Here is a 26,664-nt window from a genome sequence, read left to right as displayed (position 1 = left end):
AGTCACAGGTTCTGGCGATTAGGACTCGGACATCTTTGGGGGCCATTTTTCTGCCTATCCCAGCCTTTCTAATCATGTTATACCATTACCGCAGGCTTGCCCACGGCAGATTTCTCAATCAATGCCTATAACTGAAAACCGTTTTCCTAGTCCTTAAATCAAAGACTGCCTTTTATAACAAATGTGAACCCGAAGGGACACTCCCTTGTTTCAGCTTCCTCACGCTCATCTTCTGTGTGTCGGCGCCCGGGATGGTGCCAGCCATTCAACAGGACTTGGCCCAGGTGCCCCCTACCTGAACGGAGTCAGAGTTACTTTTTTGTTTTTTTAAAATATATTTTATTGATTTTTTTTACAGAGAGGAAGGGAGAGGGATAGAGAGTTAGAAACATCCATGAGAGAGAAACATCGATCAGCTGCCTCCCGCACACTCCCCACTGGGGATGTGCCCGCAACCAAGGTACATGCCCTTGACTGGAATTGAACCTGGGACCCTTCAGTCCACAGGCTGACGCTCTATCCACTGAGCCAAACCGGTTAGGGCCAGAGTTACTTTTTAAAGGCATTTTATGTCTTCTTTTTTTCACTTTATTGTTCATTAAATTACGAATCTCCTTTAGATCCTCCATCCTAGACAGTAATAATTTGTTTCATTGCTCTTTATCCTTCTTATATGTTTGGCCAGCAGACATATACCACTATCTTTTATAAATACTGTGCTGCATGTACAGCACGCATCCTTACTGGATATTGGGCAGTTATGTTTTCGAGAATATCACACCAGTGTTCTAAATTAGCACTTACCTGTAATGGCTTGATACCAACAACAGTTGTCTGTTAGAGTTCAAGAAATTGCGTATGGGTTGTGGCAAGTGATGTTTAATTGGGAACCTAAGCAGGGTCCTGCAGGAGACAGTGCTTAGTGTCCAACCCAGGGCCAGGCACGCAGCAGGCACTCACTCAGTGACAGCTTAAAGTTGATGCAGCCGTTCTCGCCCTGCCTTCTTCCCTCCCCGCTCTCCCCAGGCCTTCTGCCCAGACACTTCACTAGGCTTCTCAGTGGTCTCTATGCCCTGCCCTGGCTTTTCATGCCCATGTTTTTGGGTTCATTTGGTCCCTTTTAGGGAACCTCCCCTTCTGTGATGAACTAATTCTAGGCAGGGAGGTGGCAGCAGGATGCTGAGGCAGGAGCCTGGGTTAGGAAGCTGCAGCATCAGCATGCCCAGGGAGCTGGTCAGAAATGCACTCTTCGCCCTGGCCAGGTAGCTCCATTTGTTAGATCATCCCGATCTGCCAAGATTTCAGGTTCAAGGGCTCTGTACAAGAAGCAACTAATGAATGCATAAATAAGTGGAACAACAAATCTTTCTCTCTCTCTCTCTCTCTCTCTCTCTCTCTCTCTCAACCCCCATCTCTCTCTCCCAACCCCTCCCCCCCAAATAAATTTTAAAATGTAAAAAAAGAAAAAAAAGAAATTTGGACTCTATCCTAACCCCACACAATTACAATAAGACCCCTAGGTGACCTGCAGGCACCTGCAGAGAAAGTTTGAGAGGCCTTGGCTTAGGGACTTGACCACCCAACCTTACCACCTGTGTACCAGTCCACTCGGACTGCCAAGGCACAGTATAACAAAGTGCACAGACTGGCTGGCTGAAACAACAGAAGTTTATTTTCTCATGTTCTAGAGGCCAGAAGCCCTAGGTCAGCAGTTCTCAACCTGTGGGTCGTGACCCCTTTGGGGGTCGAACGACCCTTTCACAGGGGTCGCCTAAGACCATCAGAAAACACATATATAATTACATATTGTTTTTGTGATTAATCACTATGCTTTAATTATGTTCAATTTGTAACAATGAAAATATATCCTGCATATCAGATATTTACATTACGATTCGTAACAGTAGCAAAATTACAGTTATGAGGTAGCAACGAAAATAATTTTATGGTTGGGGGTCACCACAACATGAGGAACTGTATGAAAGGGCCGTGGCATTAGGAAGGTTGAGAACCACTGTTCTACCCAGTCCTGCTTCCCTCAACTCCTCCAGGTGTTGTTCCTGAGAACTCACCCTGATAAACTTCCTGCACACAGATCTTTGTTTCTGGGGAGCCCAACTTAAACATCGCCCTTTCTTCCCCTTCTGTGGCAAACCAGAGGCCCCATGCTCGACTGTGCAACTACAAGACGGTAGATCTTCCATCTCCCACTTCCCCACTGAGCCCTTAGTTATGTGAAGTGAATGTGAGATAAAACTTTGGCATGTTAAGTCATTGAGCTATCTGGAGAAATTAAAAAAAATTTTTTTTTATTATTCACAGTCCCCCAACCCTCTCCTCTTTCCCCCTCCATCCAGCCCCCACTACACCCCAGGTCTTCACCACACTGAAATCTGTCAGTCTGTTCCATGCGTCCATGTCTCTGGACCTATTTTGTTCATCAGATTATTCTGTTCACTAGATAACACATGTAAGTGTGGTCATCTGATATTTGTCTTTCTCTGACTGGCTTATTTCACTTAGTATAATACTCTCCAGGCCCATCCAGGCTGTCACAAAATGTAAGAGATCCTTCTTTTTTACAGCCGCATGATATTCCATTGTGCAAATGTACAACTTTTTATCCACGCATCTACTGTGGGCACTTGGACAGATTGTAAATAGTGCTGCTATGAACATTGGGGTACATATATTATTTCTGATGGGTGTTTGGGATTCTTAGGCTATATTCCCAGAAGGGGGATCGCTGGGTCAAACGAAAGTTCCATTTTTAATTTTTTGAGGAAACTCCATACTGTTTTCCACAGTGGCTGCACCAGTCTGCGTTCCCACCAGCAGTACACGAGGGTTCCTTTTTCTCCACATTCTTACCAGAACTGTTGTTTGTTGATTTGTTAATTGTAGCCGTTCTGGTAGGTGTGAGGTGATACCTCACTGTAGTTTGAATTTACATCTCTCTGATGACTAGTGACATTGAGGAGGTTTTTTTTCCCATATATCTCTTGGTCAACTGTATGTCCTCTTTGGAGAAGTGTCTATTTGTCCATTGGCCACTTATTAATTTATCGGGAGAAATTCTGAAAGTCAGCATAGTTTAGCCCTTTCTGCCTAGTACAGTTATTCCTATTAAAACAGCTGGAGTAGCCACAAAACCAATAAATATAGAGCATATTTCTAAATAGAGTTATAAAAGAAGTGAAGGGGAAAATAGAATGTTAAAAGGAAAATAGAGAACAAAAATATGAAACTCAATCCAAAGAAAGCAAAAAAGCAAAGGATAACTAAACAGAGAAAACAGGACAAATGGAAAGCACTTAAGATGATCGAAACAAATACAAATATGTCAATACTTGTTATAGATATAATCAGACTAAACTGTCCAGTTAACAACAAATACTGTCAAACTAGATAAAATCCAACTATGTGTCATTTACATGAGACACAGTTACAATATAAGGACAGGGAGGGATTGAAAGTCGAAGGAAGGAAAGAAAGAAACCAGACAAATATAAAACCACAAAGCTGGAGTGTCTGCACGACGGTCAGATTCAAGACAAAAAGCATTACTAGACACAAAGAGAATCCCTACGAAATAATAAGAAATTTACTTCCCCAGGAAGATATAACGATTATAAACTTGGATATACCTAAAAAACACAGGCTCAAAATATATAAAGTAAAAATTTACTTATCTACAAGGAATAATTCACAAATCTGCTATCATAGTGGAATATTTTAATACATCTCAATTATGGTAGATGAAGCTGAACAAAATTAGTAATAATATAAAATTATTTGACCTTGTGGGACATACATGGAATGCTGCCCCCAGCTATTGGAGACTATAAATATTTTCAGGTACACTTAGAAGACTTATGAAAATTGATCATGTGTTAGATCATATAGCTAGTCTGAACAAATTTCAAGGCCTGGAATAATACAGAGGGCATTCTCAGACAACAATCAATTAAGTTAAATCGATAACATTAAAACTCCATTTTACACTTGGGAATTAAAAAATAAACATGTCTAAGCAATCATAAGTCACATAAAAAATCAAAATGGACATCAGAAATTCATTAGAATAGCACATATAGGCTGAAGTTAAAGCAATACGGAAACAGATATAAGGTAGCGATTAACTTAAGAAGTCAGAGGAGGAACAGAAAATAAAATAAACCCAAAGTAGAAAGAAATTAACCATAATAAAGGAACCCTAGCCAGTTTGGCTCAGTGGTTGGAGCATCAGCCCACGGACTGAAGGGTCCCGAGTTCGATTCCAGTCAAGGGCATGTACTTCAGTTGCAGGACTGGTCCCAGGCCCTAGTCAGGGTGCATGTGGGAGGCAACCAATCAATTTCTCTCACATCAATGCTTCTCTCTCTCTCTCACCCTCCCTTCCACTTTTTCTAAAAATCAATGGAAAAAATATCCTCGGGTGAGGATTATCCCAAACAAAACAAAACAACAATGGAATTGGAGATATAAAATACATAATAGAAGCTCCACTGAGTCCAAATGTGCCTCTTTTCAAATATTAAAAAATACAAATTGGCAAGATTAATCCAGAAGAGAGAAAAACAAAAATCACATGATTATGCCAGTAGATGCAGAAAAAGCATTTAATAAGATCCAATACCCTTCCATAATAAGAAAGCACTCAAAAAATAGGAACAGAACTTGTTCAACCCAATAAAGCCCATCTATGAAGAACCCACAGGTAATGTACTTCTTTGTGTGTGTGTGTCTCTGAAGGGTTTTTTCCACTTAACCCCCTTCACCTTTTCACCCAGCCCCCCAACCACCCACTAACATACACACTTACTGAAAGAAAAAGGAGAGCTTTCTCCTTAAGATTAGGAACAAGACCAGGGTGCCTGCTCTCACTGTTTCTATTCAGTGTCATAGAGGAGGGTCTAGCTCGGTCAACCTGACAAGGAAAAGAAATAAAAAGCATCTAAACTGGGAAGGAAGAAGCAAAAGTGTTTGTAGATGACATGATCTTACATATAGGAAATCTTAAAGGATGCACTAAAAAACGATTGGCACTAATAAATGAGTTCAGCAAGGTTGCAGGATATCAGATCAATATACCAAATTCAGTTTCATTTCTATATACAAGCAGTGAACAGTCTGAAAATCAACTTAAGGGAACAATTTCATTTATAACAGCATCAAAAACAATAACATATTTAGAAATAAATTTAACAGATAATTTTAATGGTATAAGACCTGTACACTTAGAACTACAAAACATCACTGGAAGAAATTAAAGAAGACCAAATAAATGCAAGGACAACCCATGTTCATGGATTGAAAGAGTTAATATTATTAGAATGATAATGCTCCCCAAATTGATCAACAAATTCAATGTAATCCCTATCAAAATTCTCTGTGTGTGTGTGTGTGTGTGTGTGTGTGTGTGTGTGTAGAAACTAACAAGCTGATCCTTAAATTCATATGGAAATGCAAGGAATCCTGAACAGCCAAAACAATCTTGAAGAACAACAACAAAGTTGAAAGTCTCACATTTCCCAAAACTTATTACAAAGCCACATAATCAAGACAATGTGGTAGTGGCATAAGAATAGACAAATAGATCAATGGAATAGAACTTACAGTACAGAAAGAGCCCTTGTATTTACAGTCAATTGATTTTTAATAAAGGTGCCAACGCAATTTAATGAAGAATAGTCCTTCTAACATATGGTCCTGGAACTACTTGATACTCATACATAAAAGAAAAGACTAAAGTTGGAATCTTTTCTCACGCCACATGTAATAATTAAAAAATGGATCACAAAAGAGATAAAACTCTTAGAAGAAAATATGAGTAAATCCTCATGACCGTGCTATCATCAACAAACGACAAGTGCTGATGAGCATATGGAGAAAAAGGAACCCTCCTTCACTGCTGGTGGGAATGCAGACTGGTGCAGCCACTGTGGAAAACAGTATGGAGTTTCCTCAAAAAATTAAAAATGGAACTCCCATTTGACCAAGTGATCCCACTTCTAGGACTATATCCCAAGAAACCAGAGACACCAATCAGAAAGGAAATATGCACCCCTACGTTCATAGCAGAACAATTTACCATAGCTAAGATTTGGAAACAGCCTAAGTGTCCATCAGCAGATGAGTGGATTAAAAAGCTGTGGTACATCTATACAATGGAATACTACGTTTCTGTAAAAAAGAAGGAGTTCTTACCATTCGCAACAGCATGGATGGACCTGGAGAGCATTATGCAAAGCAAAATAAGCCAGTCAGAGAAAGATAAATATCACACCATCTCACTCATTTGTGGAATATAATGAACAACATAAACTGATGAACAAAAATAGATAGAGACAGAGAAGCATTGAACAGACTGTCAAACTTCAGTGGGAAGGCGAGGTGGGGGGTTAGAGATCAATCAAAGAACTTGTATACATGCATACAAGCATAACCAATGGACACAGACACTAGGGGGGTAAGGGCATGTGCAGGGTAGGGGGATGATGGGGGAATGGCTGGGGGGAGGTCAATGAGGGAAAAAGGAAACATATGTAATACTATATGTAATACTTTAAACAATTAAAAACAAACAAACAAAAAATCTTCATGACCGTGGATTAGCCAAAGGTTTCTTATATATGACACCAAAAGCACAAGGAACAACAACAATAAAATAGGTAATATCAAAATTTAGAACTTTTGTGCTTCAAAGGATATTATCAATAAAATGAAAAAAATTAACACGTAGAATGGAAGAAAATGCTTGCAAATCATAAGCTGATAAAGGACTTGTATCCAGAAAATATAAATATCTTTTACAACTCAACAGTAAAAACACAACTGGCCCAATTTAAAAATGGGCAAGTGACTTGAGTAGACATTTCTCCAAAGATATACAAATAGCCAATAAACACATGAAAAGATGTTCAACGTCACTAATCATTAGGGAAAAGCAAATCAAAACTACAATGAGAGCCTGGACAATGTGGCTCAGTGGTTGAGCTTCCACCTATAAACCAGGAGGTCACAGTTCAATTCCTGCTCAGTGTACACGCCTGGATTGTAGGCTCCATCCCACTGTGGAGCATGCAGGAGGCAGCCGATCATGATTCTCTCTCATCATGGATGTTTCTATCTCTCCCTCTTTCTTCCTCTCTGAAATCAATAAAAAAATATATATAAAAAAATATATCAATAAAAAATATATATATTTAAAAAAACTACGAGATACCACCTCATACCCCTAAGGATGGCTACTATGTATTAAAAACAAAACAAAACTCAAAACAACAGTGTTGGTGAGGATGTGGACAAATTGGAACCCTTGTGCTTGTCGATGGGAATGTAAAATGGCACAGCCACTGTGGAAAACAGAATGGTGGTTCCTCAAAAACCTAACAATTACCAAATGACCCAGCAATTCCACTTCTGGGTATATACCCAAAATAATTGAAAGGAGAGTCAAAGTATTCACAACAGCTAAAACATAGAGGCAAGCCAGTGTTCATGGAGAGAGGAAGGGATAAACAAAATGTGGTATATACGAACAATGGAATATTATTCAGCCCTAAAAAGGAAGTAAATTCTGACATATGTTACAACATGAATGAACCTTGAGGACATTATGTTAAGTGAAATGAATAAGCCAGTTATGAAAGGACAAATATTGTCTGATTCCACTTATATGAAGAACTAGAGTAGTCAAATTCATAAAGACAGAAAGTATAATGGTAGTTGTCTGAGGCTGGGGGGAGGGGAAATGGGAGTTATTGTTTAATGGATGTCGAGTTTCAGTTTTATAAGATAAAAAGGCCAAAACCGGTTTGGCTCAGTGGATAGAGCGTCGGCCTGCGGACTGAAAGGTCCCAGGTTCGATTCCGGTCAAGGGCATGTACCTGGGTTGCGGGCACATCCCCAGTAGGAGATGTGCTGGAGGCAGCTGATCGATGTTTCTCTCTCATCGATGTTTCTAGCTCTCTATCTCTCTCCCTTCCTCTCTGTAAAAAAATCAATAAAATATATTTTTAAAAAAAATAAGATAAAAAGAATTATGGAGATGAATGGTGGGGGCAGTTGCACAACATGTGACTCTATTTAATACCACTGAACTGTGCACTTAAAAATGTTAAGATGGCAACTTTGATGCTAAGTATATTTTAAAATAAAAAACTTCAGCACAGAGTTCCACACGAACCAATAATTCTGTTTGTAGGTACGTACCTAACAGAACTGAAAATATGTCTACATAAAAACTAGTACACAAATGTTCACAGCAACATTACTCACAATAGCCAAAAAATTGAATTAACTCATGTGTCCATCAACTGATGAATGAATAAAAAGCCATGGTGTATCTACATAATGGAATATCATCCCGCCATAACAAGTAAATGCAGTATTAACACGGGCTACTGCACAGCTGAACCTTGAAACCATTTTGCTAAGTGCAAGAAGGCATTTGCCAAAGGCCACCTACGGTATGGGCCCATTCATATGAAATGTCCCAAACAGGCAAATCCATAGAGAGAGGAAGTAAATTAATGGTTGCCATAGGCCTGGGAGCAGGGGTGGAGGGGAGATGTCTGCTAACTGGTAGTTTCTTTCTAATGTGTGATGAAAATGGTCTAAAATTGATTGTGGTGATGGTTTTCTGCAACATACTTTGTGTATGTAAACATACTAAATACCACTGAACTGTATAATTTTAAAGGGTGAATTTTATGGTATGTGACATGTTTCAACAAAGCTGTTACATAAAACAATTTTTCCACAAATAAAATTCAGCTATAGAATTAAGTTGTTCCCTGAACAATTTTACAGGTTGCCATTAATGTAGACAAAAAGGTGAATGGTGCTCCCTTGGAGTAGGCTAAATGGTGGCCCTGCTCAGACATTTTACAGATAAATCCTACCAAACACTCAGAAAAGTGTGATTCTAATATTATAAATTTTTCCATACAATAAATAAGCAACATTCTTCAACTTGTTTGTGGTTGGCATAATCTTAATTCCAAATCCAGGCAAAGGGTAGTATAAGAAGGAAAAATTATAGGCCAGCTCATTAAATAGATTTAAGGATCCTAAACAAAATATTAGTTTATGGATTCCAGCAATAGATTAATAGAATATTACACCATGACCAAGTTGTATTTAAATGCAAGGTTAGTTTAACATTAGTAATCAGTCAATGTAACTCACCACATTAACAGTTTAAATGAGTCCTATACGACCACCTCAAAAGATATAGATACAGAGGGGGGGAAAGGTCTTGTAAAATTCATTCCTAATTAGGGAAAAAAAATTCTAGGAAACTAGGGATAAAGAAGATTATCCTTAACCTGATAAAGATTATTTACACACACACACACACACACACACACACACACACACACACACCCTAACATTCTCTTAAATGATGAAATGTTGAAAGCATTTCTTTTGATTACAATAAAGAGGACACCAAGATAACTGCAATCAAGACTGCTATTGCATCTTAATAAGCTCCCAGGTAATTCTGATGCTGGTGATTCAAGCTTCCACTGAGAAATCCTGGGCTAGAGGAACCATTTCCCCGTTGAGATGGCTCCTTGCTCCTGGGCGCCCAAGTCCACCCAACTACCCAACACCACTCCCAGCCATTTGTTGGCCTATGCCTCCATTCTTTCATAATAATCCCACTGTTTTATTTAATTTTATTTTTTTATTATTTTTTTAATTAAATATTTATTGTTCAGATTATTACATTTGTTCCTCTTTTTCCCCCCCATAACTCCCCTCCTCCCAGTTCCCACCCCACCCTCCACCCTCACTCCCCACCCACTGTCCTCATCCATAGGTGCACGATTTTTGTCCAGTCTCTTCCCGCATCTCCTACACCCCTTTCCCCCCCAAGAATAGTCAGTCCATTCCCTTTCTATGTCCCTGATTCTATTATGATCACCAGATTATTTGTTCACTTGATTCTTAGATTCACTTGTTGATAGATGCATGTTTGTTGTTCATAATTTGTATCTTTACCTTTTTCTTCTTCTTCCTCTTCTTAAAGGATACCTTTCAGCATTTCATATAATACTGGTTTGGTGGTGATGAACTCCTTTAGCTTTTCCTTATCTGTGAAGCTCTTTATCTGACCTTCAGTTCTGAATGATAGCTTTGCTGGATAAAGTAATCTTGGTTGTAGGTTCTTGGCATTCATCACTTTGAATATTTCTTGCCATTCCCTTCTGGCCTGCAAAGTTTCTGTTGAGAAATCAGCTGACAGTTGTATGGGTATTCCCTTGTAGGTAACTGAGTTTCTTTCTCTTGCTGCTTTTAGGATTTTCTCTTTGTCTTTTGCTCTTGGCATTTTAATTATGATGTGTCTTGGTGTGGTCCTCTTTGGATTCCTTTTGTTTGGGGTTCTCTGCGCTTCCTGGACCTGTAAGTCTATTTCTTTCACCAGGTGGGGGAAGTTTTCTGTCATTATTTCTTCAAATAGGTTTTCAATATCTTGGTCTCTCTCATCTTCTGGCACCCCTATAATTCTGATGTTGGTACGCTTGAAGCTGTCCCAGAGGCTCCTTACACTATCTTCGTATTTTCGGATTCTTTTTTCATTTTGCTTTTCCAGTTGGGTGTTTTTTGCTTCTTCGCATTTCGAATCTTTGACTTGATTCTTGCGCTCCTCTGGTCTGCTGTTGGGAGTCTGTATAATATTCTTTATTTCAGTCAGTGTATGCTTAATTTCTAGTTGGTTCTTTATCATAACATCGAGGGTCTCATTAGATTTCTTGTAGATCTCATTAAGTTTATCGGCAGCTTCTAGACAGTTCTTGAGAGACCTTAAAAGTGTGGTTCTGAACTCTATATCTTCCATTGACAATTTTGTCCTGTTTCTTTGTCTTCGCATTTTTTATGCTTTCTTGGTGCACCCCTTAGTGGTCTTTGTGCGCAGTCTTGTTGCAGTTAAGCCTTGATAGTTGTAGTTAATACTGGGGGGATTTGACCTCCAGACCAACTGGCTGTGAGAGTCAGCTGTGTCTGCAGTGGGAGAGCTTCTGTCCTCTGGGGAGGTGCTAATCTAGCCTTTGCCTGAGGCTATCCGGCAAATGGCTCTGCGCAGGGCTTGGGCGGGGAGGGTCCCCAGGGATCTACAGGGCGGGCCGGAGCGAGCAGTTATGGCTGCTCTCAGTTCCGTCCCTAGAGGCTCTGCCTCACAGAGTCCCAGCAACCGCTGCAAACCTCGGAGAGAAAGCTGCCTTCGAGTTCCGACCGAAGCCAGACAGTCCCGCTTCTCCCGTTTGAGTCTGGGTCCCTAGAGACTCGCCCAGATCTGGAGCTCAGAGTCTGAAACTCCCTCCTGATTGAAAACAACAACTGCGCCCTCCGCCGCCAGCCCGCTCCGCACGCACCTCCGCACCTTAGTATCTCACTTCAGCACTGCGCCTCCTCTGAGTCTGGGTATGATATTCTCTTTCCTCCTAGTTGTAGAATTTCCACTCAGCAGCCTTCCTGTGGTTCTGGATGATGTCCGTTCCGTCTTTTAGGTGTACCCTTGAATTGGTTGTTCGAGGCAGCAATCTCCGGCGTTAACCTATGCTGCCATCTTGGTTCTCCCAAGAAACTTCCACTGTTTTATTTAATTTAAATATATATATAATTTTAGAGAGAGAGAGTAAGGGAGAGGGAGACATAGAAATATCGATGAGAGAATGTGCCCTAAGGGGACTCAAACCAGCAACCTCCTGGTGTCCACTGCAACACTCAGCCAAACCAGTGAGCCACACAGGCCAGGCTGTTCTGTTTAATTTTTCTTGGATCTTCACAATAGCCCTGTGAGGCTGGCCTACCAGATACTACCTCCTTTTTACAGATGAGGAAACTGAGGCTTAGAGAGTTTCCAGTCTTGTCGAATTCCCACAGTAAGTGGCGGAGCTACAGTGCGAGGCTGGGAGATTCTCTTTGCAAAGCACCTCAGAAGATCCCCTGCCTTGTGCCCTGAACTAAGGCATCTGGGCCGGTCATGTGCCTACCTATAACCTGCAGGCCAAGGCTGTAGTTAATAAAAGATTTCTCAATTTGACACAAAATGCCCTTGTTTCGTGTCAACGTGTCATGCTATATCCATGTGAACTGCTATCTGGACATCACTATTGCCTCTAAATTGGGTCTGTGTAGGAATCAGCGCCTAGATATTTCTTCTATCCCTTAGCTATTTGTTCAAATCTTTAATAACTGGCGAACATACCCAGGCCTGTTTTTAGCTACAAGGGAGACTAGAAATTAGGAGGCATATACCCAAGTCCCACCTTGTAAGGAAAGGGAGAAACTGCCCTTTTCTATGAGGAATCTCTCAGCCAGTAATGTGCCAGAATTATAATTCTGACAATGCCGAGAGGTGGTGGGTGTCCTGCTCTCCCCGGCCCCATGGGTGAGGCTCAGAGAGGGTGGGGAAGTGCCTCAGGCCACACAGCTGGTTAATATACAGGGCAGAGGCCCTAACCAACAGCTGGAGGGCCTCGGGGAAGGGAGGGGACATCTGCAGCTGGTTGAAGGAGGAAGCCAGAAAGGGGAACAGAGCGTAGGGCAGTGATGGCGAACCTATGACACGCGTGTCAGAGGTGACACGCGAACTCATTTTTTTTGGTTGACTTTTCTTTGTTAAATGGCATTTAAATATATAAAATAAATATCAAAAATATAAATCTTTGTTTTACTATGGTTGCAAATATCAAAAAATTTCTATATGTGACACGGCACCAGAGTTAAGTTAGGTTTTTACAAAATGTTGACACACCGAGCTCAAAAGGTTCGCCATCACTGGTGTAGGGGGGAAGAAAGCCTTCTTCAAACAGGGGTCAAGAGAATGTCCAAGCTGGTGAGGAGGCTAAAGAGACCACTGGTGTGGCTAGAGAAGAGGGTGCAGGGATGGGAAACCGGGCAGGAGGTGGGTAGGAGCCAGGCCTGCCTAATACCAGGCTAGGAAGCCTGGGTTCGAGTCTGTGTGAGGGGCTGTTCAAAGTCTCCTGCCCACATGCTCTACTGATCCAAGTCAGCTGGAGGACTTAGGAAAGTCAACAATAATGATGGCAGCCAATATTAGTTCACCATATTTCAGGCACTTCACACGAGTTATCTCACTTAACCCTCAGCATACTCCTAGGAAGCAGATACTAGTATCCCCCCATTTTACAGACGGGGAAATTGAGGTAGGCAGATTAGGTATCTTGCCCAAGGTCACTCTGCAGACTGTCTTGGGACCCACAGAATCCACCAAAAGTAAGCTTAACATTTGCATGAAATCTCCTATTTTATTTTTTTATGCAAATTATGCATTTTTCTCCTTAATATATTTGCACCTGTTTTAATACCAAAAATTGCCTTTCCCTTCTCTCACCAAATCCTCCTGTAACACTACCTTCCAGGTGGGTGGAGTCACTCTGTTTTCTCATCTGGGGCAGGAACCGTGGGCATGATGCTGGGAAGCCCAGTAGTGGGTGTGGGAGCCCAAGGAAGGTTTTGATGTTGGTTCTCCACCTCTGGTTAGTGCCATTTTACTAAAAAGGGTACTTCCATCTCCCTCATTTACAGAAACTGGACAGAGAAGACATGATCACCTTTTTAGCGTCCTGAAGTTTCCTGGTCCTCGTCTTTGGAGTTCCAGCAGGTTACCCAAAGCTCCCATTGAGACCACTCTCCACTTCTTTCCTGCACATGCTCTGAACCCGACCTTGATCGGAACACCCAGAGAGATGTCTGATGATCACCATCCTGAGTCCCACCCCTGCCCTGAGATCTCCCATCTCCAGGTCTTTGCTCACACTGTTCCTCCCACCTGGAATGCTCTTCCCGCAACCCGCACAACACATCTGAAAGGCGGCCCTTCACTGGGCCGTCCCTCCCCGCTTCCCCTAACCTGCCGCCGTCAGTGCCCAATCCCTCCTCTGACCATATCTGTCCCTCTCTTGGGACACACCCTCACCCACTTTGCAAGAGAGGTGCTCGTGCAAGGGCAGGATTTGTGTGTGATTATTCCACAGAGTCATGCCTTGTACAGAGCAGGCAGTCAGTAAAAACGTAACGAGTGAATGGGCCAAAGAGTCACCTTGCGATCCCACCAATCACAGCCACCAGTGCTCTCTCTGTGGGTAGATCAGCCACCTAAACCCTCGCACCAGGAAGGCAAGTGGATGGCCCTGTGGGACCCGAGGCAGGCGCTCTGCTCAACAGCCAGGAAACCCCGCTTCATTCTGATGTGTCTGTTACCTGCTGCACTCCTCACGTCTTCCCACCAACAGCCCCGCGTCGTCTTCGGTTTCCCCTCAGTGTCATCTTGCCGGCATCACCCAGCTTCACCCGCTGTCAGGGAGAGTGCCTGGCGGTGCATCTCCTCCTAACCTTCCATTCAGGCTGCTGTGGAGCGCTGTCCGCGCCTGGCGGTCGACCACGTGCCAAGGAGCGCCCCCTCCCTCCGGGACCCCCTCCAGGTGAGAAGGCCCGCCCTGGGCTAACGCTTCTCCAGTCAAAGAGCAAGGATATTGGACACCGGAACGAGGGCATTATGAAGCCGTGTTTTCCGTGCAAGGGAAGGAGGGCTTGCCCCAGCTGGCCAGAGCACAGCTCACCAGAAGGCTGGCCTCACCCGAAGGCGTGCTTAACATGCAGACTGCCAGGAGTGCCGGTGTTCTGGGACGACTGCCCTTGAGTTCCCTGGCTCAGGAGACCAGGGCAGGGCGAAGGCCCACCAACACCCTTCTCACTACCTTGACCCCTGCCCGGCCCAGGCCTTCTGTAAGTGATGGGGACCACAGCAAAGCATGTGCTGGGGTGTCTTCACCTCGGGCCCGAGTCCAAGCACCCAAGGGAGGATCTAAAAAAACCCTCTGCCCAGCAAGATGATGGTGGCTTCACCTCCTCCGCTCAAGTCTGTAGTCTCAGCGACGTCACTTCAGGATAAAATACAGATGTCACAGGGAAGGGTTATGCCAGCGGTTCTCAACCTGTGGGTTGCAACCCCTTTGGCGGTCGAAGGACCCTTTCACAGGGGTCACCTAAGACCATCCTGCATATCAGATATTTACATGATGATTCGTAACAGTAGCAACATGACAGTTATGAAGTAGCAACGAAAATAATTTTATGGTTGGGGCACAACATGAGGAACTGTATCTAAAGGGCCAGAAGGTTGAGAACCACTGGGTTATGCCATAAACAGTTTCGGGAGCACTTCCATTTCCAGGCTGGGTGTAAGTGAAGGAACAGGAAGCTCTCCCCCGCGAGGAGTCTGGGAGGAAGGCTTTGAAGAGAGCGGGCCTGCACAGAGCTGACTGAAGACAGAGCCATCCCGGTTGCAGAGGCCACATCCTCGCCACCACCTGGAACTCAGCCATGCGAGGGAGGGCACCTACCTGGGGCACCTGGTCTATGCTGAACAGCCTGGGCAGTTTCAGGCTCAGCATCTTGAGGCCGGGCAGGGAAGGCCAGTGGGTGGTCGCCGCTCTCCGTTACCGGGCCTCACTTGAAGGGCTCACATGGCCTGGGGAGCCTCTGGCCAGCGGGTGCCCGGCTGCTTCCCTGAAAGAGGAGCGGAAAGAAACCCAGTCGGTCTTAGCCCAACTCCAGCCGGATCAAGGCTGTCAGGTGTGAATGGATCAGACCTTGCTTATGATGGCAAAATAACGAGGCATTCCTAAAACCAACAGGCAAACTATCCGACCGCGGAGGCACTCCAAGAGCACTGGAGGGAAGGTATGAAATCGGAACATGGGAGATCACTAAACTGTAGAGCTGGAAAGGGCCGCAGAGGGCACCCCAGCCCCTCACACTGCACACGCGGGTCAGAGGGGTGGGTAACTTCCCCAGGTTGCACAGCTAGGGGAGGGCCAGGACTGCTCACTTCCCACTGCACCACGTGCTGCCCCTGGACAGACGGTGGGACCCCACATCTGCGTCCACCCAGTGGGCAGAAGAGGACCGAGAGCCATGCTCCCAATCACCCAAGGAGAAGCAGCTCTTCCGGAAGGCAAACCAGAGCGTGTCTGCCCCAGCACAAAAGAACCAGACCAGGAAAACCCATAGCACTTGTTGGAGACAGAGCACCTCGGACTAACAAGGTTGCTTACATGTAGGAGTAAGACTGCCTAACAGCTGTGACTAATGTGAACTAGAGAAACTCAAGTCCCCGGGGCAGGCCCAAGAAACAGAAAAACACAAGCTGGTTTAGCAAAGGAAGAGCAGAGCTCGGAATGTACCACAGTCAATGCTTCCTCTGCCCCATTAGCATTGGGCCCAAATCTGCCACCTCTTAGAGCCCCCCGAGGGTTGGGTCCCTGTTGCTGAATGAAGCCCTCCGGCCCTGCCTGTGCCTCTGCCGGGGCCTGAGCCACATCCTCCTGCAGGGAAAGCCACCTGCCTGGGCCTGGTTCCCTGATGTTGGAGAAGACACTCCGGATGCTTGGAAACTCAGGTGGTGCCTGGCTCATCCTGGGCCTTCATAAAACATGTATTTAATTCTGTTAATTTAAGCAACGCTGTTCCTCCTCTGAACGTAAGGTGTGGGTTTTGTGTCTGTGTGGTTCGTTTACACTTTTACTTCTTATAGTTCTTTACGCTCTGGCATTATGTAGCAAAATCGGTTGTATTTGTTTCATTGTCATAAATGTGCCATCTTAACAACACTGATGTATTACTCACAATAGTCAAAAGGTGGACACAACACACAGGCCCATCAGCAGAAGGATGAACAAAAGAACAAGCAAACAAAGTGTGGCCGTACAATGGAGTGTTATTCCTTTTTCAAGAAAAAAGAAGTTCTGACGCATGCTACAACATGGGTGGAGCTTGAACACATTATGTGAAGTGAGAGAAGCTAGTCACCAAAGGACAAGCGTATGGTTCCACTTAGTGAGGTGCCGAGAACAGGCAAACTCACGGAGACAAAAAGTAGAATAGGGGTTGGGTGGAGGGAAGACCGGGAAGTTTTGTAATGGGCATAGAGTTTCTGTTGGGGATGATGGAAAGTTCTGGAAATGGGTAGTAGTGATGGTTGTACAGCAACCATGTGAATATTCACTGAATTGTACACGTAAAATGGTTGAAAGGGTAAACGTTATGTTGCACATATTTTACCACATTAAAAAAGTTATGTAATATTTCCAAATTACAGAATAATTAAGAGAATACTTTTTTAAAGCACATGTACACTTTACCCAGGTTAAAAAAACGAAAGTTAATGCTTTGCAAACAAACAGCGCTGATGTGAGTGGGACTCCGCGCACCTTGGCTTTCCAGGTCTCAGTCGCCAAGCCGGCAGCGCCATGGAGTCACCAGGGGCAGCACCCGAGATGGAGGCCCGGTGCTGGGGCATCTCAGGGGCACCAGCAAAACCCAGCCCCCGGCTGCGTCTCCACAGACCTGCCCCCTTGGTCCTCTGGCTCTCCCCGGAGTCCCCGCAGTGTCATGGGCAGGAAGAAGAAAAGAGATGGTCTCTGCTCTCACGGCACACACTATCCAGGGAGGATGACCACACGAAACATCAAAAGTGAGGGGTAACAGGGCCCCTGGTCAGATGGCAGAGCAGGCACATGCTGTGCTCGCCTCCTCTGTCACCACATCAACATTATAGCACGGTCACCCCGGAGAACCGTCTGAAGACTAGCCGAACAGAACTCTGGTAACTAACGGGCTGAATGTCAACTGTAACTGAAAAAATAAAGTAAAATAATAAAAAAGTGAGAGGTAAGGCAAGTGGTACATGATTCACCCACGGCTTCATCCAGCCACTGTTCACTGCATTTTTATCATGTGATGAGGACGGGGGAGGGCTGAGGTGCAGCTGATGACTCTCGGGCTGCTCCAGCTTGAAGGAAAAGGTGAGAATTTAACGGACATAAACATGGTAGAGGTTTGTGACACACAGAATACAGGGGAGTGGGTATCCTCTGTACCATCCTATTTTTTGTTACATAGGAAAAAAGATGGATAAGGCTGTCCCTGTTCCCAAGAAATGTATAAAGAAAGAGATGAGACAGATATGCACCAACCAACTAGCACAAGTCACCCTGAGAACAGGGGAGACCTTCACCCACTGTGCACCCAGCCCGTGAGGTCACCCTGCTGCCTGCTCTATCTCGTTCACCCTCACCACGCCATCTCGGGAAGCTGGCAGAGCAGGTGAGGACCCGGGACTAGATTCAAGCCACATGGGTTCAAAGCCCGGTTTGCCATTTCCTTTGCGATCCTGGGCAAGGGACCTAACTCCACATGCCTCAGTGTCCTCGTCTGTAAAATGGACACAGCAGTAGTACTTTCTTCACAGCGTTGTTGTTATGATCAAAGAGAGAGAAGCCATATAAAGGGCCTGCTAAAAAGTAAGGTTCCAACCAATACTTGCTGCTATTACTAATTTTCACAGAGAAAATTGTCTATTTTACAGGCAGGAAAACTGAGGTATCAAAAAGCTAGGGGGTTTGCCCTAGATGACACATGACTTGCATCTGAACTCCAGCCTGGCTGCAGCCAGGGTCACATGCCCCCCTCGGCAAAATTACAGACAACTTTCAAACAGCTGATTGTTCATTAAAACCGCGATCATCGCGTCCGGTAACGCAGTGTTCTCCACGCTGCAGGTCACAACCTGTCAGTAGATCATAAAATCGACTTAGTGGGTCATGACTAGCACTTAACACAGAATAGTATGAAAAATAATAGCACAAAGTATCAGTGTGCTGCCTAGAGTCCAGGTAAGTATTGCTCTGTGATATTCCTGTTGGTTATGCATGTTAAGCTATACATGTCTGATATGCTATTCTTGCCAATATCTGTGCTGGGTTAGGAAAAAAGGTATTTCTTACGGAAGGTCACACTCAAAAAAAGTTAGAGAGAACGTGCAAATGCCACCGGACACGTGTACTGATTGCGAGGAGCCACGGCTTTTAAAAATGTCATCGAGAGTCACACACCCATGATGTGTCTGTGGGGTTTGGGGGACCAATGCTTCCGGATATCTAGACAAAAGGGCTGGGCAGGAAGCCCCTCCTGACAGTCCGTGGTATGTTGTAGCGAGCACCCTGGCCCCCTGAGCTTGGAGAATGTTCAAGAAGCCTTCTGAGGGAGGTGCGACAGGAGGGAGGCGCATGGGGCTGGGGACCAGGGAGGCCAAGGCCTGGTCTCCCCTGTGCCGTCTCCTAGATTCGACCTCGGCTGGGCTGAGTGACTCTCCCCGACTCATCGTTGTCATCGGTGAAATAAGCATATTGACATCTACCCAGTCAGAGCTGTGGGGAGTTAGAGTGAAATAATGGATATAAAGTTATTACTACGAATTCCAAGTAAATACCAGTAGTGTTACTCTCCTCTTAGCGGTCATGCCACTACTATTGCTGTAAATCGCGACACACTCAGGAGAGGGGCCCATCCGCTGCAACAAGTCCTGGGGTGGGGGGTCTGTAACCCGAGGTTAATAAAATTATAGGTAAAATGGTGTGTGGGCATGTGTCTGCATGTGTGGGCACATGTGAGTACACAGACACGTATGTTTGTGTCACGGGGGACAGGGCCATGGCTTTCAGTGCTGTCGCGGTGAGCTGGAAAGGTTCAGGACCTGTGGCCCCTTCCCAGGCCAGGAGTCACCGGGCCGGCTCTGACCGTGGGAAACGGGTGGACTCTCTGAGTCGTGTCCACCCGTCGGTGAAGGAGAAGAGCGTTCCTTGGCAGAAACCTGCTCCTGCACCCAGACCCCGGCCCGCAGTCTGGAAGGCATGCCCGCAGCAGGTGAACTCCAGAGAACCTCATGTGCAGGCTGCGCTGGCCTCGCCTCTAACAGGAACGCCCACACCCAGGCCACAGCCTGGCCCCACCCGCGGGCCATGGGAGTGGTTCTCACTGCAGACCCTGCTCTCCCCGGGGCAGGCGGGGCTGGGAAAGCGGGCCAGGGGGACCCTGTCAGTGCCTGCCCGCTACTGAGCTGGGCACTGCGGGCACCATTACCACTGCGGGCCACCAGGGAGAGCCAGGTGGGGGAAGCGCTCCCAGCTCCTCCCTGAAACTCCTGGGAATCTCCCACTCCCACCAGGCTTCAGCCTACCCTCAGCTGTGCACACCTTCTCCCTGTCCACTCTCTGCCTGCCTTCCAGGCCCAGGCCTCCCAGGAGCCTTCCCTGCTCTCATCTTCCCCTGAGCACCCGACACGTGAGAGGGTGGCAATCAGACGCTGGTCAGGCGATCGGGGTTCCAGCCCAGGCTCCTCTACGCACATGGACAGCCCCGGCGCGCACTGCGAGCCTCCTCAGCCGGGTCTCCTCCCTAACGCGTGAGCTCGGAAGTGAGTGAAGTGATGCACAGGAGGCTCTCGGCACAGTGCGCGGCCTGCAGCCCCGCAGCAAACGGCAGTTGTTACGGCCTTCGTTACACAGTCTCAGATTCTTTCAGGTGTGGTTGTTTCGGTGCCTACAATTTAGATTTCTTAAAGATGGGGCTAGATCTGCTTTTATATAAAAGGAGAGACAATAAAAACTTAACTGACTGTTTTACTCAAAGGCAGCCCATTGGTTTATTTGTCCATTCCTTCCTCCATCCATCACATAGTGAGTCTACGTGCCAGGCACTGCCCCGAGAGCGGGGGGACACAGTGGTGCGACCACAGCCGAGCCTTGGGGGGTCCCTGCAGAAGAACAGAGCCACGCAGACCAGTGCCTGGGCAGGTTAGATGCCAGCGGGTGATGAAAACAAAATTCTATGGAAGCATGTGGTGGGGACAGGGTCAGATTTGGGGGGAAGAAGCAGGGGAGGGCTACAGCTTTTCAGAGAAGGTGGCATTTGTTGTGAGCACAGAGATCAGAAAAATCTGTCAGTTTGCAGAGGGCACAGCTGGCAGAAGGAACAGCGTGCACAAAGGCACACAGATATGTTATAGGACAGACAGTCACCCTTTGAGCTGCTTTAGCCGAGTGGGAGGTATGTGTCTTCTTCTGGCTAATTGGGGGCAAAGTTGGGGAGTGAGTGTGTGCGTGTGCGTGTGTATGTGTGTGTAGGAGGTGGCAGGAGGGAGCCCAGGGTTGCCACGAGGCGGGGGCAGCCCCACCAAGGAGACGGTTTTTATCTTTTTTGGGGGGAACATTTTTGTTCTCAAATGTTTCCCCATGCTTGCCTGCTCACCCACGTTCTGGCAGGAGGCTGACGTGTGGGCAGGAGGGAGGGAAAGCTGGTACAGTGGGGGCATTCCCTGGGGCGACTCCTTCTCACTGCCCTGGAGACCCCTGCTGGCTCCTGCTGAGGATTCCAGCACCTGCCACCTAAAGCTGTGTTTGCCCTCCACTCTCCCCTCCCTAAACTGTACTTGCTGGGGCACCCACTCACTCCTCCCGGCAGGTCTCTGTCCCAGGTCTCCATCTCAGGCCACAGACTCTCTCCCTGTTGTCGACTGTGCCCAGCAGCCGTGCAGGCATTTACTCTGCGCACAGCGACTCCCCAAAGCACTCCAGCCCTGTCCCAGGCAAGGAGGACACGCAGACTTCCAGACTTCTTAGGTCTCTCTGAGCGCCTGCAGGAGCTCACGTCGGGTAGAGAGATGAGACGGACCAGAAACTGTCCGGGTGCGGGGATGGGGAACTCCAAGGAGCACAGAGAGGTGAGAAGAGCTGAACACAGAGTGTGGTAGAGACAAGGAAAAGGAGGATGGAGTGGGAGGAAAGTGTAGAAAGCAGACTTTGGGCTTCTGATGTGCTTTTAAAAATAACAGGGTTATAAAAATAAAATAAAATAAAATAAAATAAAATAAAATAAAATAACAGGATTACACTGTCGTGGAGGATACATGACATTATCATTGGTCAAAGCCCATTCAATGTACTATAGAGAGTGAACCCTGGTGTGAACAATGGAGTTAATACTAGAGGCCTGGTGCACAAATTCGTGCACAAGTGGGGTCCCTTGGCCTGGCTGGCAATTGGGACCGATTGGGCCGGCCACGGGAGGTTGGCTGTGGGAGCGCACTGACAACCAGGGGGCAGCTCCTGTGTTGAGCATCTGTTCCTGGTGGTCAGTGCACATCATCGCTACCAGCCAGTCATCCGGTCTTCTGGTCGTACGGTCCTAACGGTTGCTTAGGCTTTTATATATATAGTTGGTTCATCAGTTGTAACAAATGTATCTCACTAATGCAAGATCTTAATAATACAGACTTGGGGGAGGGCAAGAAGGGGCATATGGGAGCTCTCTGTACCTTTTGCACAATTTTTCTCTAAACCGAAAACTGCTCTAAAAAACAAAGTCTATTAAGAAAAAAAATCTAGGTAAACATTAAAAAAATCAAGGGCCCTCACATAAAAGCCCGACAAATCTGAAGACCTACAGCACTGGGCCGAGTTCACACATGATGACAAGTGGCTGCTCCTTCCCTGGCCAAGCGCTTGCTGCTTGCTCTCAGTTCAGTGTGGGCAGCCCCACACTCCTGCCAGACTCAGCTGGGAGCTCTGCAGGTGGGGCCCTGGGGGACAAGGTCAGGTGTCCAATCACAGGGAGAGAGCTGGGGTCTTGGAACACCATCTCCCACGGGCTGGGAAATGGTGACACCCATGAAGAAAGGGAGGAAGATGAGGGCAGTTTTCAGACAAGGTGAATTTGATTGGCACAGATTTGCAGATTGAAGATATGTGAGCACATCATGGAGGGGAAGTGGAGGCTACAGATCAATTTAGGAGGCAGAGAGACATGAGTTTCAAAGCACTGAGGTCCCCCAAGGGAAAGGAGCACAGAGGACCCAAGAGATAAGAAAAAGTCTGGGTCATGGGGTTGGAGGCAACACTAACAAAGGTGGGGCAGGACAGAGGGGTGATAAAGAGGATTCACCAGGACCTCAGTTTCCCTGGAAGGAAAAGAATAGGGACTGTGAGAGAAAGGGGTGAGCCGGGCTTAAGGAGGATGAGGTTGGGGCAGCTGTTGTGGGGCAACGTTGGGGAGCCAGCCAGGTGAGAGGCAGAGCAGCCAGCAGATGCCTGCCATCTGCCTAGGATAAAGCAGTCCCTGTGCTCTCCGCTGGCCCTGGGAGCAGAAATGGAGAGTGGACGCAAATACGCTCTATCACTGACTCATTCACAGAACACACCCTGCATATCTGCTATGTGCCAAGGCTATGGCAGGATATGGGGATGGAGAAACAGATAAGACAGTTCTATCCCTTAAGAGCTCACCTGCCAGGGTAGAAGACTGACACTAATAATTGACACAGAGCACATCTGATGAGCTGTTAGAACCAGATGCTTCTGGGGAAACACAGAGGAGGGACATCACACTAGGGAGTCAGGAGAAACTTCTTGAAGAAATGGAACTTGAGCTGAGCCTTAAAAATAAACAGGCGCACAGCAGCCACAGAGGAGAGAGGGCGTTCTAAGCTGAGGGTGCAGTAGGAGCCAAGGGAAGGAGGTCGAAAGAGTGCACAATTCTGGGAGCTGTCCGCAGTTCCTCCAGGGTGGTGGAGGGCGTGGAGTCGCACGCGCCAGGGTGGTCCTGGAGAAGACCCAGATGAAGACTAGTGCACCCCATCTGAATGTGGTGGGAATGAGTGCCCTAGGGGGCTGGTGAGTTAGGATTCGGGGAGGGGGGTGTCTCAGGGATGGTGATGGGAGAGAGGATGGTGACCGTAGGTCAGACAAGGAGAATTCTGAGGAGTGGATATTAGTCCATTTCAAATCCTGGCTCCGTCATTTACTGCACACCTCCGGCAGATGACCTAATCTCTTCAACTTGAATATTCTTATCAGTTAAAAGAGGATAATGAAAGTATCAATGGCTCCTGTGAAGATGAAAGACCATGGGATCTATCAGAAAACCAGCAGTGCATAAACGGTGGCTATCATCACCGTTGTACCCCAAACCACCTGAATTCTGCATTAATGCTCCCTCATGCTCCCTCTGCCCTTGGTTTGTAATTCTGCATGAAAACAGACTGCTTCCCTCTGGCTCTGACCCACCTCCCAGGCTGAAGCTGTGACTAATGGGCGCTCCATGTGCTGCGAGAAGGGGTTGCCATGGCGACCTTCCAGCTTGGCTTTTGGACTCCGTGAGTGACCTGAACCTTTTCTTTGTTCCAGCTATCCCAGCTATTCTAGCTATTTACCACTAGGCGACCTGTGCACATTTGAAAAAGCCTGCAGGATATTCTTTAGCACATTGTAGAGAAACACTGGAAACAATCCAAACTTCTGGCAAGAGAGAGCTGGCGGGTGAAGTTATGGTACACCCATGCAAAATTGTACTGTGCGGCTATTAAAAATGTTACAGACCTGTGGTTACTGACAGGAAACAGTGTCACCACTTGTTGTTAAATGAAACCAGCAGGTTATGGAACAACATAAATCTTGTAACACCACCTATATATAAAATTGTGTTACATTTAACAGCTTGTATTTATGGACAGAAAAGTGTATGGAAGGATGTTCCCCAAAGTGTGCACAGTGGTTCTCTCTATGTGGTAGAGGTCAGCTCTGGGGATTTGCTTTACTTCCTTCTTTACACTTTTTTAGAACACAGTTTGCCTAAATGAGCATGTGTGCTATTATTGCCCAGTGCACAAAATTCATGCACAGGTAGGATCCCTAGCAGCTGCTGGCTGCCGGTTGCTGGCCAGGGCCTTCCTTCGCTCCACACCACCCCCTGGTGGTCAGCTCACGTCATAGTGAGAGATCGAACTCCTGGTCAGTCGAACTCCCAATGGGACACTTTGCATATTAGGCTTTTATATATAGAGAGGCTCAGATCTTGAAATTCTTGCACTGGTAGGGTCCCCTAGCGGCTGCCGGCTGGGTACTCCCTCCCTTCTCGGGCCGGCCCCACCCCCTGGTCGAGCTCCCAGACAACACCCGGTTGAGGGAATAATTTGCATACTACACTTTTATTATATAGGAGGACTAGCAAAGCAACAATACTACTAAAAGGAAATAAATGAATGAGTCCTCTAACCCTTGGCCGGTCTTAAGGAAATTAGCTATGTGAGCCAAATCATGGCAAGTTTGTACTGCAAACATTTGCAAATCCACTGCAAACAATGGCATGTCTTCACACACCTACCTGAGAAGCCTGTCTGCCTGGGCCCTGCCAGGGGCAACAACGGCCTGGCCGTCCTCCATCAGAGTGACTGGGACCCAGGTCCTAAATCCAACAGCTCATGCATTTTGGAAAAACAACCACCCTTCTCAAGTCAAAGGCCTCCGGGGACTCCTCGGTCATCACCATGGTGAAGGCAGAGGTGGGCAGGAGTGCCCTGCACTGGGAGCACTAGGTCAGCAGTCAGCAGTCACACATTGAGCACTTTCTGTATGCCAGGCACCATGCCAGCCTTGAGATACAGGGAAATGGGGGCAGATAGAGGCCTGCTTCCATGGGACTCCTGGCATCATAGCTATGGGGCTCCAGGAAGGGCTTGGAAATCGGAACCCCTCTGAGTTCCTGCAAGGCCCTGCTCTCCTGACTCATGGCCCACCCTTTATGCTCCTACAACAAAATCCTCGGGTCCCCTCCAGAAGGCCCCTGAAGACCCGGCTCCTTAGCATATCCTCAAGCTTTCCACACCCACCCAGCCCTAGCCCCGCCTCCCACCAGCCTTGCCATATGCCGCACACACCATGGCTGGTCTCTGCCCTTTAACACGATGGCTTTCACATCTCCGTGCTTTTTGCACTTGCTGTTTACCCAGGTGAGACCCCTCTTCCTCCGCTTTCTCTTCCTGACAAAATTCTACCCATTCAAGTCTAAATTCCTGTATCACTTGAAAGGGTCTACATCATCCCATCTGCAAACTTCACGGTGACATACCAGTGCCCTGGCTCCCGCAGGTCAAGACTGGCCGAGTCTGTCTGGTTCCCTGCTGTGTGAACAGGGGTACTTCTGCCGCCTACCACAATCTGAACCCTAGTGGCAGGGTCTGGTAATTTCTCTAGAACCTTCTACCCAGTGGTTGGCATGCTTTATTCATGAATCCTGTACTTCAGTGCCCAAATGGAGTTTGCTTGGTTCAAAATTTTATTTCAGGATTTGTAAGATCTGAAATCTCAAACCAACTATAAAAAAATGTATGAGAGCCCTGGCTGGTGTGGCTCAGTTGGTTGAGAGTCGTCCCGTGCACCAATAGAGTGCTGGTTCGATTCCTGGTCAGGGCATATGCCTGGATTGTGGGTTTGATACCTGGTGGGGTGAATATGGGAGGCAACCGGTTGATGTTTCTCTCTCACACTGATGTTTTTCTCTCTCTCTCCCTCTTTCTGAAATCAATAGAAAGAAAGAAAGAACAAACAAAAGAAAGGAAGGAAGGAAGGAAGGGAGGGAGGGAGGGAGGGAGGGAGGGAGGGAGGGAGGGAGGGAGGAAGGAAAGAAGGAAGGAAGGAAGGAGGGAAGGAAGGAAGGAAGAAAGAAAGACAATTAGGGAAACCTGACCATTGGATATTTTATAATCATGAGAAATAATCAGTTCTTAAAGTGCAATAATAGTACTATGGGTATGTTTTTTAAAGGGCCCTTTCATTGAGAGATGTGTACTGACGTAGTTACAAATGAAATGATGAGGTCTTGCACCTGCTTCCACAGAATCTACTTGGGAACAGGGGTGGTGGGTAAGGGTGGATGTGAGAAAGCCTGGCCATGAGCTGATGACTGTGGAGGCCAGGCATGGAAGTTCATTATACCAATCTCTCAATTTCT

General features: G+C 46.4%; 1 protein-coding gene across 4 annotated transcripts in view; it reads right to left on the bottom strand.

Moving 5' to 3' along the window:
• Positions 1-26,664, bottom strand: part of PAQR5 (progestin and adipoQ receptor family member 5) — a 75,121-nt gene that overhangs the window by 28,565 nt on the left and 19,892 nt on the right. For all 4 annotated transcript variants that reach the window (XM_036305987.1, XM_036306007.1, XM_036305995.1 and 1 more), the window contains exon 2: positions 15,384-15,549. In XM_036305987.1, the coding sequence (XP_036161880.1) occupies positions 15,384-15,434 (51 nt within the window). In that variant the 5' untranslated portion in view covers positions 15,435-15,549. The remainder of the gene's footprint in view (positions 1-15,383; positions 15,550-26,664) is intronic.

This window comes from Myotis myotis, unplaced genomic scaffold, assembly GCF_014108235.1.
Source record: "Myotis myotis isolate mMyoMyo1 unplaced genomic scaffold, mMyoMyo1.p scaffold_m19_p_1, whole genome shotgun sequence".
In the NCBI taxonomy this organism is placed as follows: Eukaryota; Metazoa; Chordata; class Mammalia; order Chiroptera; family Vespertilionidae; genus Myotis; species Myotis myotis.
The sequence above is the reverse complement of the archived record's forward strand: the minus strand, read 5'-3'. Positions and strand labels throughout refer to the sequence as shown.